The sequence below is a fragment of the Podarcis liolepis genome (assembly GCF_965112155.1).
Source record: "Podarcis liolepis genome assembly, chromosome: 2".
Taxonomy (NCBI): Eukaryota; Metazoa; Chordata; class Lepidosauria; order Squamata; family Lacertidae; genus Podarcis; species Podarcis liolepis.
The window spans coordinates 29,213,327-29,226,738 of record NC_139555.1 but is presented as its reverse complement, the minus strand read 5'-3'; the positions used below and the strand labels follow the sequence as shown (position 1 = coordinate 29,226,738).

Below are 13,412 nucleotides of genomic sequence, written 5' to 3'. Positions count from 1 at the left end.
TGCAGGGAAATTAAACTCCAGGTTTATCTTTTGCATAAAGACAAATGCTTCTATATGTGAAGACAAATGCTTGCAACAGCATCTCCCACCCAAAGACTGGGTGGAACTGCATTCTGCAAAACAAGCTTGGGCTGGCATGATAAGGCAGACAGAAGACAGTAAACCCATTCATTGCCAGCTCAGAGTGGAATCCACCTTTTTGCAGGGAGCAGCAGAGGTGTCAGTCTTGAGTGATTTTGAAGCAAGTCTGAGACTGCATTTTGCGGTGTGTCTCTTTCAGAAGAGGCAAGTCTGGAGCTGTTTCTTTCTTTTTAAGCCACATGCTTGGTTGCTTGCATCCATGTGCAGAAATTGGCTGTCATCCAGTTCATGAAATATGAGTTGATAGATCATAGGGAGTTTTAATCTACTACATGCCTTGATTAAATATGCATGCATTTATTGCATGTGAATAAAAGAAAGAAAGAAAACAGTTCTGGAGAGAGAAGCATGCTTCTCTTTTTGTTTTAGATCAGCCATACTTGTATAACAGGCTTCATTCTAGGAAAGGCATTGCTGCTGCTTTTTTTGCCAGGGGGCAGTGCTGCTTCTGCATCAGGAGCCTGCTTGAAGGTGCGTTGTTGTCGTTGTTGCTGTTGTTAAGTGCTTTTCTCTTTCAAAATTTTGCTGCCTGGTTAATTGTGGACACCTTTTTAATGGATCAGAAATATTTTACATGCAGCCCTATTGGAAAAGGGATGCTGCAGAACAAAGGGTTCTTGAAATCAGAGGAGAGCATCAGCTTTGCGCACAAAAGGTCCCAGGTTCAGTCACTGGCATCTCCAGTCAGGCAGGGCTGGGAACAACTCCCTGCATGAGACCTAAGGTGGATGGACCCAGTGGTCTGTCCTTGGCATAAGGCAGCTTCCCATGTTCCTAAAGAAGGAGGCTAGGTAGCTTTTGCAGCATTAATTAACAGCATAGGCTGTCAGGCAAGGGTTGCTTAGCTTGCAACCCCTATGCAATGAAATATGGCTTGCGTGCACCTGTGCAGAAGTTTCACACTGAATGCAAGAGGTGGCAGTAGCTGCAGCCCTGTGCAGAACATGAACTTAGAGGAGTGTCTCATTCCCACTGCAGTTAGAGAGCGCAAAGCAACACACAACTCGTGGCAACGAGTGTCCAGTCTGCATAGGTGGGAATAATTCATACTTCCCCAATAATTAAAAAGAAGCACTTCCAAACTTTTGAGCTGCTCAGAATGAATGCCCGGTGCAGGAGGACTGTAGCTGGGAAGAGGGAGAAGCCTGGATTTCGTAGAGACTCAAATGCATATTTCTAGCAGCTGATGGCCTGAGGGCAAGGGACTTGGTGGATGACTTTTTGTGTGGGTGTATGGAGACCAGGCGTGAGTGGGTATTGTTTGACACGGCGGATAGATGTTTGGAAAGGGAACAGTGGGCTCTGTGGGAGTGTGCCAGGCAGTCATTTGTTCTGCCTTCCCACAGGAGGGGGGTGGGTCTGTGGGTTGTTAAGTACAAGGAAGGAAAGGTACATATTCATTGCTCATGCTTTCTCCGCCCCCCCCAACCCCATGGACATGACAAAGTTCATTTCCATCCGTCCGGATTGCAACAGGTGAGATGGACAGCCTGTGTTTCAGCCTCCTCTCACCTCTGAGTGGAAGCCCTTTCGAAGAGCTTTAACCTCATGGCAACGCACAACCGGGTTTTTTTGTAACAATCGGCACTAGAAAAAACGAGCACTACCCAGGTGCAGGCAAAGTAGGAGGGAGGCTGAGAGAATCTCTCTCTCTCTCTGCTCTTCTGCCACCCACACAACATCTGAAGCCCACGTTCTGAGTCAGGAGCTTTTGTGTGGGGGAGGTCAGATGACTAAGGATGGTTGGCGAGGGGGGAAAGAGATGCATTCTCGCAAGCCTGCGTATACTCCTGTTGCCTAGTGCCCCCTGCCGTCCGGCCATGAATGGAACGATGGAAATAATTAAGAGCCTCGGACAGCCCGCAGTCGCAAAATGACCACGCTCTCTGTTTTCCTCTGGTCCTTGCCATGCTTGATGCAGACAGTGAAGGGAATTCTGCTACAGACCAAGTGATGTGTTAATGCAGAACGACAGCCCTCCCTTCCACTTTGTGCTGCGGCTCAGATGGGAACACTTGGGTAACCTCTTTTGCTTTGTGTTTGTTTCCCTCCCAGTTCATTGAAGCTATCACCAACAAGCAAGGCGAGCTGGAGAACTACGTCTGCGACGGATACAAGATGGCGCTCACAGAAGAGAGGCGAAGATTCTGTTTCCTGGTAGAGAAGCAGTGCGCTGTGGCCAAGAATGCCCTCAGCTACCATTCTAAGGTGAGCGAGCTGTTGTGTCGGGGTGCTGTACCCTTGGAACCATCGACTTGGGAAGCGGTTGGACGAAAAAGTCCCTCCGTTCATGCAGTCCCTCGGGAACCCAGACACGGGCAACATTTGTGTCCTGGCTGACTTCTAAACTCCTAAAAACCAATTTATGAACTCAAATTACAATAGCAACTTCTCTGCCACCCCCAGATTGCAATAGGCCACAAATGGTTGCTCCTTTTCAAGGAACTTGAAGGGAAATAATGTTCCTTAATTCTGACGGGGATGTTGCACACCTTCCAGGTCCAAGTACTTCTTCTCAAGTTGTTCACAAATGTGCACATGTTTATGAGTGAACCAAGTGTTGATGCCAGAGAAAATGTGCTTGCTTCAGTTTGTTCCGAGCTTTTCACCCCCTTGGACTGTCTTAATTTCCTATGCCTACTCCTGCACTATGTCTCCCAACAGAGATGCTCTCCCCCACACTCCATATCTAGTAGTGTTTGTACAAAGCTGCAGTAAGCATAAGGAGCCTTATACCTGTGGGCCCCTGCAGTAGTTTCCAGGATAATTAAAAACGAGTGCTTTCCTTTTCAAGAGCTGTTTCAATATCTGAAAACTACTGCAGGTTGGAAACCTGCCTCAGGTTGTAATATATCTGCCCAATTCTAGCACAACAATAAAAGCCCAGAGGCTCTGGAGGCCAGGTGCCCCAGGTGCCTAACCCATTCAAATTCATTTCAGTCAGAACAATGCAGGAGGTTTGGGTTGGTACCCACTGCTGCAGTACCAATATCAGCACCAACATTTTCAGAAATGTTTTAGGCCACTGGGGAAGTTTGTTCAGGTAAGATGTTCCCATCAAACCCATCCACTATGGTCTATTGCTCAAGAACGATTAGCCCAGACTGCATGTTATATGAAGCATGCTTTTAAAAAAAAAGTTGTTGGATTGGCCACTTTTCTTTTTGAAGGGGAAAAAAAATATTTAGCTGCTCAACAGTCTGGATCAGGGCCTTGTGTTGGTTTCCCCACCAGAAATTTCCCCAGCTATTAACTGCAGTAAGATGCATATGGCAACCAAGGGGGCAATTTTCTGCGAAAAATTGGTGCAGGGTGCTAATCTGCATTGGGAGAACTAAATCAATCAGGGCTCCGTGTACCTCCTTCCCTTCAAAAAGTAGTCAGCTTAAGCATGCTTTTTAAAGCTTGAGCAATGTAACATGGGCTAGCTCTTATGTCTCAACAAGGTTTAGGTATTCTAACGCATATTAATTTGGTACTGTTATTGTTTCACAATATTTAGATTCCTTGCTGTCCCAACCCCTAAGCAAAGATGTTCAAAAGTGTCCCAGCCACACAGGGAGCGCAGGCTTCAAGCTTGCTAAATCTACTTTTGTATGTAGCATCTAAAACACTGCAATCCATCAACTAAAGCAAAAGTCAAGGCTGCTTCCAGATGGAAGTTTGTTGTAGAATTGGTGCTGCTCACACACACACTTTTTTTTGGAAGTGCGCACACGATGTCATTGTTGTCAAATTGCCAGCCCAAACTTTAACATGTAATTTGGATTTCACCTCACAGCAGAAAAAAAGTGAGTAAAAATAACCCATTATATACATCTGCAGTCGCTGCTGGTGTGGAATTTTGTCGGCATGTTTATGGGGTAATTGGTTTGTCATGTGGTGACATTTCTGTGGGCGGTCTCTAAGGCCGTACCCCTACTTATGTGTGTTCCTCACCTGAGCACAACCTTGCTATTTTGTTTTTGGCAGCCCGAATGATGCAAGCATGCCTATTTCCATGAGCTGTTGCATCCTGGAAGGCCTATTCAAATTTCAACAACCCATTTAAAGCGAGCTGTTCTTTCATAATCTCCAAACAAGTACATGTGTGAGATCTCCCTGGAGACTGTAATCTCAGAACACGCACCAGATTTTAGAAACAGCAAGAACAACACAGAGGTCTTGCGCAATACAGTCATACCTCGGGTTAAAGTTGCTTCAGGTTGAGCGTTTTCGGGTTGCGCTCTGCAGCGACCCGGAAATAACAGAATGCATTACTTCCGGGTTTCGCCACTCGCGCATGCGCAGACGTTCAAAATGACATCATGTCCATGCGCAGAAGTGGCGAATCACGACCCGCAGGCGCGAGTTGCATTCGCTTCAGGATGCGAACGGGGCTCCGGAACGGATCCCGTTCGCATCCAGAGGTACCACTGTACCTCTGTTACCCTTGTGCAAGCTTTAGTAAGGCAAATATCACTTTTGAACACGTTCCCCTTAAAAAACAATTGAAAATGGATATTGTAATCCATCCCCAGCCAAAAGCTCAAGCTTCCATTTGGCCCAATGTGAAACATAGCCATAGGAGCCAACTTCTATGTGGGGGCCAGCCAGCTAGCCCCCACCCCCGTTGATAGGCATTGCCATTCAAATGGTGTGCATGCACTGTGTCATGTGATCAATTATGCAGGGCGGGGCTTATTCAAGTTGGCATTCCTGAACACAACTCACGGTATATCCACATTTACCTTTTGCCTTGCTCTTTCCAAGAACAGGTCCATGCTTAAAAAGTTGTGTCCAAGCTCCCCCCACCTCCATGAAAACCTATTCTTTAGCGCTCAATCAGAGCAAACTTCAAATTTTCTTGTGGATTGAGCACTAAAGAGCAGGTTTTCATGGGGAAAGCTCCAGGACAAAAAAAGGGGGGGTGCTTTGGATACAGAGCTTTCAAGCATGTGTACCTTCCTGGAACAGAAAAAGGCAGGGGAGGATAATAGAATCCTAGAATGGTGGAGTTGGAAGGGACCCCAAGGGTCATCTAGTCTAACCCCCTGCAATGCAGGAATCTCAACTAAAGCATCCCTGCAAGATGGCCACCCAACCTCTGCTTAAAATCTTCTAAAGAAGGAGAGTCCACCACCTTTTGAGGGAGTACATTCCACTGATGAGCAGCTCTTACCACCATAAAGTTCTTCCTAATGTTTTTAAATTCAGTAAATAATAATAATTCAGTCTCCTCTTTAGGAGAGGGACAAATCCCATACATTTCACTGGATGGCAGGTGGTGGAATAGCAATGAATATCCACGACGCCTCTGAGCAGCTTAGGGGAGCGCAGGGATTTGTTTTGAGTTTCAGAATTACACCGAGTCCAGTCTTTCCCCCACACAAATCCATTCCTGGTCACCCCAGGCTTTCTTCCTTTCAGCAGTCCATTTTTGTTGGGGTGGGGGAAGAGTCATTTTGTGGTTATTGTTAAAAGATTAGGAAGTGGGGGGGGGGGTCAGAAACCCTTGCCAATCTACTGTAAACTTTCTAGAGATGAGCTGTAGATCCCAAAATACCTTCTGCCCACTTTTGCCAGAGATTCATCACAGACGTATTCAAGAGAGCCATCAGGTGGTGGGCCTGTGTGGATTATGACTCCAGAATGCCATACTGCACCATATTTTCCCTTGGGTAGCCAAATAGCGAAATAATCTCTCTTGTAGATGCCCTTGATGGAGAAACAGCCTATATTTCTAGGCTGTCGGTGGACTCCTGCTGGTATTCAGAAGAAACAAGCTCTACCTTTTAATTACTTCTTTCTCTGTATATCACTCATTTCATTTAACCATATCCATCTGGCAAGATTGAAAAGGTGTTTTTTAGATAATAAAGGGATTAGCTGAAAAGTCCCGCTTAGTCATAAGCATCTTCAAGCAGTAGTGTGTGCCAAGCAAATTGACAACATATGCTAAGGGCCTTTTATATGTTGATGATATATGTAAAGCACAAGTTAAGAAATAATTCTTTTTTCCCCCCCCATAACGAATGGGCAAGCGGAATTGTTGGGGTTTTTTCTCTTTTTTGTGGTTTAACTTAGGGCTTTAGGGCACTTTCCCCCACCTCCTTTTTATTATTATTTAGACTTGTAGATAGGAATATTTTCCCTTAAAACATTAGCTTTGTACTGAGGAGGTACATATGAACTTCAAGTAAAATGAGAATAGTAGCTGTATGATATATATATTTACATGTTTGTTTGTGTGTGTGTATCTGGGCGTTGAGATCTTTGGGGGGGTTGTGTATAGTATAGTATAGTATAGTATAGTATAGTATAGTATAGTATAGTATAGTATAGACTAGTGGTGGTGTTGTTTAATCGTTTAGTCGTGTCTGACTCTTCGTGACCCCATGGACCAGAGCATGCCAGGCACTCCTGTCTTCTACTGGCTCCCGCAGTTTAGTCAAACTCATGCTGGTAGCTTCGAGAACACCGTCCAACCATCTCGTCCTCTGTCGTCCCCTTCTCCTTGTGCTCCTTGTGATCTTTCCCAACATCAGGGTCTTTTCCAGGGAGTCTTCTCTTCTCATGAGGTGGCCAAAGTATTGGAGCCTCAGCTTCAGGATCTGTCCTTCCAGTGAGCATTCAGGGCTGATTTCCTTAAGAATGGAGAGGTTTGATCTTCTTGCAGTCCATGGGACTCTCAAGAGTCTCCTTCAGCACCATAATTCAAAAGCATCAATTCTTCGGCGATCAGCCTTCTTTATGGTCCAGCTCTCACTTCCATACATCACTACTGGGAAAACCATAGCTTTAACTATACGGACCTTTGTTGGCAAGGTGATGTCTCTGCTTTTTAAGATGCTGACTAGTGACTTGGGTGTTAACACTGTGCAGGAAAGGTGGATACATAGCTTAAATCAAACATTAAGGGTTCTCAAGCTATTTCAGTTTGTGAGCAGACCAATTTCTGCTCTTGCAGTGGAACTTGACCTTCATCTGCCCCCCCCCCATGTTCTCCTTACACTTCGATATGGATTTAGTTGCTATTCTGATAGCAAATCTTCCCTACTCCAAAGCTCTTTTATCCCTCTCAGATGGTGGGGAGGGAGACATGATGTAGGGAGACTAAGGACATATCCCGAAAGGGACCAAGATGGAATTTCCTTCCTTCATCTCCCATCAGAGTGGGAAGAAGAAGAGTATGCAGTTTTTATCCCAAAGTTGCACATCTAGTCATCCAAAGTAGGCCAAGGATGCTTTGCTTTCCACACGCTCTGGCAAACCCCTCTGCTGTAGTTGCTGTACCCCACCGCTGTCAAAGCATGAGACCGGCCCTTCTCCTCCTTTCCGTTTTGCCTGTGGCTTATTGCTTGGGGCGAACGGAAGTGGAGCACTACAGCACATGGGAGACTTGCTCAGAAGCACAGTGTGCTCCCGGCGCATTGCTGTGCTAGCGGTAGGGTGCTGTCAATATACAACGGTGGTTACTAGGCTGCAGAGACCAACCTCTCCATAGCAACAACACTGTGTGCAAGGAGGCCCTAGAATAGCCTTTGGCAGCCTCCAGGCAAGCATTAGGTTAGTTGCGCACTGGGGTGGGGGGAGGGGGTGATAACACAGCGGTGGATATGCAGGTGCTTTGGGTTCTGAATAGGAGTGGGAAAAGATGGGGCTTTTCATAGAAGTGGGAGTTTTGGAATGTCTGAAGCAGCTGCACAAGCAAGTAATAGTTAAGTGGAGGAGGGAAGCTCCCTTTGCCTGAGGATGTGGTACTCAGTGGTAAACATAATTCCTGCGTTGCAGGGGGTTGGACTAGAAGACCCTTGGGGTCCCTTCCAACTCTACAATTCTATGATTCTATGATCAGCTTTATTAGGGAGGGTTGGGGTTTTTTGTTTCGTTATTTTTTATTATTTTTTATTATTATTTATACCCCGCCCATCTGGTTGGGTTTCCCCAGCCACTCTCAGCAGCTTTCAACAGAATATGAAAATAGAATAATCTATTAAACATTAAACGCTTCCCTAAACAGGGCTGCCTTCAGATGTCTTCTAAAAGTCTGCAACGTGTGACTGGCTAGGGCAGTGTTTCCCAACCTTTTTTGGGCAAAGGCACACTTGTTTCATGAAAAAAATCTCGAGGCACACCACCATTACAGCCCCGTGACGTCAGCGCGCAGCGTCACGCCGGGAGGGACATGAATTGCTAGCAAATTACATAATCACCTCCTTGAGGGCTGGCTCATCTTCTCCGAAGGCAGAACCCCATTAATTAACAGCACAGACTCACACCATAGCCAAGACGAGGGGGGAAAACCTCAGTCATGCACAGTCATGCACATGTGGGGGCTAAATGAGGACGAAGACCGGGCAGAGAGCAGGGTTCAAATCACCCCACCTGGCCAGGACAATCCCTGGGTGCTCCCTTGGGCCACTCGCCTGACCCACCTCGCAGGGCTGTTGTTGCGAGGATAACACGGGGAGAACCACGCGCGCCCCCGGGAGCTCCTTGGAGGAGAAAGCGGGCGATGAATGCAATGCACGAAATATATGAGAGGCGACCAGGTTTTGCAGGTGAGGGGCCCCCGCCAGCCTCCGCTTCCAACACCCGGCGCAACGACGCCGAAGTTTCCCCCCGGGCTCGGCTCGGGGAGCAGCGCTGCTCCCCCCGGCTCCCCTTCGCCCTCCCGGCTCTCTCTGCCGCCCACTGGGGACCCCCCTCACCTGCCAAGTCCGGAGCGCCGGTGGAAGTTGCATGCATGCATGCAGGGCGCCGCGTTGCCATTGCATTGCACTGCACTCCATGCAACGCCTGCACGCATGCATTGCCTTGCACGCCCGCCAAGGGGTCTCCCCGCGGTCCGATGCGTCCCCTCCGGCGCGGATGCAGCATTGCAAAAATAAAAACCCCCCGACGCAGCCCTACCTGGGGGGCAGCCTCCGCCTCCGCCGCTCCGCGGGGATCCCCGGGCTCCATCCTGCCGCCCAATCTCCGCGGGGGCGCAGGCAGGCTGTGCGGGGTCTGCGTGGAAGAGCCCCTGCCCGCCCGGCCGCCGCCGCTGCGCTCATTCCATGGCCGGGAGAAGAGCGCTTCAAACAAAACGCCCGGCCCGCCAGGCCACGCTGGGAAACGTAGTTCGCGCACCCCACGCGGGCGCGGAGCCCAAGGGCGAGGGGACTACGGATCCCGGCAGCCCCCGCGCCGGGGACGGAGGGGGAGAGGCCGGGTGCAGGGATGGAGGGACGGGTGGGCGAGCGAGTGAGTGGCAGCCGCCAAGCCTTGGCCGAGAGCCAGGAAGGGCCTCCCCGGAGGAGGAGGAGGGAGGCGCAGAGCAGGAGGGAGGGAGGGAACCCCAGGGGTCATCTAGTGACGGCGCCCCAATCGAAAATTTGACTTTTTTAAAAAAAAAATCTTTCAAATTTTTCCCGCGGCACACCAGGCAACATCTCGCGGCACACTAGTGTGCCGCGGAACAGTGGTTGGGAAACACTGGGCTAGGGGAAGTGGCAAGCAGGCAGAAAGTCTGCTGGACTCCAGTCAATGGCAGTCAGGTGTTCCGAGGCTTCCTGCTGCCTGATATTGCCGAGTCTTAAACCCATCTCTCCCTTTCAATACAGTAGTAGTAGTAATAATGATGATGATGATGATGATGATAATAATAATAATAATAATAATAATAATAATAATAATAATAAAGCTCTGATATCCCAGAAATAAGTCAGAAACGTCACAGAAAAGAACTTCCCAGCACTGGGAATACTGACATCATTCATTCATTCATTCATTCATTCATTCATTCATTCATTGCATTTATATCCCGCCTTCATTTCCAAGGAGCTCAAGGTGGCCTAAAAGGTTTTCTCCCCCTCCTCATCTAATCCCCACAACAACCCTGTGAGGTAGGTCAGGCTGGGAGGCAGTTACTGGCTGAAAGTCACCCAGAGTTTCATGGCCAAGTGGGGTTTGAACTGCAGGCTCCCAGCTCCTTCTGTGGCTCCGCACCTGGATAGCAAGAACAGACAGTTTGGTAGTGGGGATAAGTTCACCCCTTGTAGGGAAAAATCCTGGGATGAGAACTTGCCCAGAGTCTGACCTCACTTTATTTATCAGATGTGCTTTATCTGAGCAACTACATCCCAAACTATATTTTAAGATGTGCTAGGGGGAACTTATTGCTTCCCTTCCATTATAAATACTTCATGCACCTTATTTCACTGGCCTATCGGCTGCCATTATCTACGTATTCATTGTCTTTTATTGGACTTTATCTTGTTTATAGCTCACACGGGATCAGGGTGAATCTCATTCACTGTCTTTTAACTAGACAAATGGTGAACAACTTGGAAGAGTGTCCATGTGGTACAAATTCATAAGTCTCAATTCTCTCGGAAGCCAAAAAGCTGTGGTGCGGGGGTTCAGCTTAGAAAGGGGTCGTGTTGCCGTTATTATTATTATTATTTTACACAAAACCTTCGATGGAAGCACTCTCTGCAGGTACACTGTGCTTTCTCTCTCCTTTTCCCTCACACTGCTCTCCTTTGTTTCTTCAGGGGAAAGACATCTTGGCGCAGAAACTCCCTGTGTGGCAGCAGTCCTGCTCCGATCCCAACAAGATTCCAGACCGCGCTATCCAGCTCATGCAGCAAATGGCCATCAGCAGCAATGGGACCATCATGCCCAGCCCTCTCTCTACATCCAAGTCAAACCTCATCATCTCGGACCCTATCCCTGGTGCCAAACCACTCCCTGTCCCACCAGAGCTGGCACCTTTTGTAGGAGTAAGTACTGCATGTGTGTGTATGTGGGGACCCAGGCAGGCGGGCGGGCGGGATTTCATGTTTCCTCTTTCAGCAAGGTGCAGTAGACCTAGAATAATGTTTTGCCAACATGGTGCCCTCCATATAGCCCATGGCCAGAAATTATGGAAATTGTAGCCCAGCAACAGCAGGAGGGCACCGAGTTTTGGAATATTTGTCTTGTTCTGAGTCAGATGGTCAACCCACCTATCTCGGTATTGCACGCTTGCTGGCTGGCAATAGCAGCTCCCCAAGGTTTCTGGGCAGGGGTTGATGCCAGGGTTTGGGGTGGGGGGCACTTGGCATGCAAAGCACGTGCTCTACCTGTAAGCTACAGGCCTTCCCATTTACCATCGCTTGCACAGTTAACAGAACCCAGGATATTTCTGACATCAGGGTTACTGCCATTCTCTGCTTGTGGTGCAGTGGGTCAGTGTGTCAGGCTGTTAACCAGGAGGCTGGTGGTTTGAGTCCAGGCAGGGACGGCTGTGGGCAGGATTCCTGCATTGCAGTGGGCTGGACTTGATGGCCCTCGGGGGTCCCTTCCAACTCTACAATTCTATGGTTAGGCCTCCCCTGCTAAAGATGTATGCTTTTGCATGCCCCCTCCTGATTAATACAGTTGGTTATATATGACTTTCTAAATATAAATATATATACTAAAAGGGGGGAAAGGCATGCTTTGATGTGTTTTGCACTGAAGCAATGGTGGGACAGTTGTTAGATTGCAGCTCCCATCAGCTCCGGGCAGCATGGCCAAATGAGAGGGAAGGCATCCAGCAATCCTTTGAAGGCCAGGAGTTCCCCAACCCTGCACCGAAAAGGTTTCGTGGATGTGGCTGTTAGAATTCCTGCTCCATGATTGCAATCATGGGATTGTTGTCTTTCACATGACAGTATATGTTTTGACTCCATAGAGTGGGAAGTGATGGAAACAGGATGTTTGTATTACTGTGTTCCGTGAAGTGGGACTATTGTCCTTTTTCTCTTTGCTGTCTGATGCTAGAGAGAGAGGGAGCCATGTTGCAGTGCTCTGTGTGTGTTTATATGTAAATAAAGTAGATTAGCCAAAATGCTGAGTTGCTGAGGTCTGTCACGCAAGTTGCGCAAACTCAGCGGGTTCCTAAGTGTGCCGATGTCTGTTGGCATCGGGCGCTGTGTTGTTTGGGCAGAAGAAAGCTTTTGAAGATCCCGAACAATCGACCAAGAGGGAGAGAACATGCCAGTCGGGCATGTGTCTCTGCCAGGGTCCTACTCGAGTGTAGGCTGAACTCCTGACAGTGGCCACCTACTTTGCAGTCCTTGTGTACTGAAAGCTAACTGTCCTTCCTTCCTTCCTTCCCCACCCGACTACAGCGAATGTCTGCACAAGAGACCATTCCAGTAATGAACGGTGTCTCCAGCTCAGAAGGCGAAGATTACAACCACTGGTCCGACAGGAAGCCTCCTCAGCCTAAGTCCTTATCCCCACCCCAAACTCAGAAGCAGCTGAGCGACTCTTATTCCAACACGCTTCCTGTGCGCAAAAGTGTCATGCCGAAAAACAGCTATGCAACCAGTAAGTCAACCTCTTTCTCTCTCTCTCTCTCTCTCTCTCTCTCTCTTGTTTACTGGCATGTTCTGTATTCTGTATATTTATTCCCAGGGCTCTGCATTTTGATGTTTGGAATCTTTGCTCTAAGCCGCTTTGGGCACAGCTTATTGTGCAAAAAGAGGCATATGAGTAAATCCAGCCATTCTCTCAGGAGGCAGGTGAATATTTAGACAACCTTGCAGCAAACTCTCACCTTTTTTTTTGGAGTGAGCTGTCTTTCTGATGCTGGGTGGAATAGCCACTGATATTGTTTCAGCATCAGTGAAGTGGGAGTGGGAGAAGGGGCATCGAAACACACGGAGGAGGGTGGCACAAAACTCTCTCACCTGGATGCCCTTCTGCCCCATCACCTACAGGACAATAGCGCTAAGATCAGAGCTGAGTCCCTGCCTGTTGCCTTTTGCTGTCAAAAGAGCAGGCAGAGGCTTAGTGCTTAGATCACAGTTAGAAGATTCCTGTGCCTGATGTCACGTGACATCAGGTGACTGGCAAGCGGGCATGGTTTGCCCAAAATGGACTTGTGGGGCAAATACAAAGGCTTGGCACGTCTAATTAGACACACAGCCTGGACGTTCTCAACTGTAGCTCCAAATGGTTCTAGCACTCTGCCCATTTCTGTATAATTTTAGAAGAAAAGAGCCATATAGGGATAGCATATTTTTTGCGGTAATGTTCATAACAACAGGTACAAGCTAGACTCCCGTATCTGCTGCTGCTTGGTTGTAGCAGTGGATGAGTAATCTCTCTCTGCAGGGTAAGGCAAAGTCCATGGCATTGGACAATGGGTTATCCTACTGTGTTGCCACTGCTCCTTTCTGTGCCATGACAAACAGACATATACCTTAAACCTTATTTAATATTTGTTTTAACAAGGAGATTGCTCAGTGCTCCATGTCCATGTGGGTATTCCA

The 13,412-nt window shown here is 48.1% G+C and overlaps 1 protein-coding gene and 1 long non-coding RNA gene across 6 annotated transcripts in view; one reads left to right on the top strand and one right to left on the bottom strand.

Annotated features, from left to right (window-relative positions):
* LOC310700691 overlaps positions 1-9,041 on the bottom strand; it is a 150,397-nt gene extending 141,356 nt beyond the window's left edge. The window contains exon 1 of the long non-coding RNA XR_014522719.1: positions 8,185-9,041. This is a non-coding gene — a long non-coding RNA (uncharacterized lncRNA). The remainder of the gene's footprint in view (positions 1-8,184) is intronic.
* Positions 1-13,412, top strand: part of BAIAP2 (BAR/IMD domain containing adaptor protein 2) — a 136,438-nt gene that overhangs the window by 101,237 nt on the left and 21,789 nt on the right. For all 5 annotated transcript variants that reach the window (XM_083490129.1, XM_083490125.1, XM_083490128.1 and 2 more), the window contains exons 7-9: positions 2,197-2,349; positions 10,662-10,889; positions 12,264-12,465. In XM_083490129.1, coding sequence (XP_083346255.1) covers positions 2,197-2,349; positions 10,662-10,889; positions 12,264-12,465 — 583 coding nt within the window. The remainder of the gene's footprint in view (positions 1-2,196; positions 2,350-10,661; positions 10,890-12,263; positions 12,466-13,412) is intronic.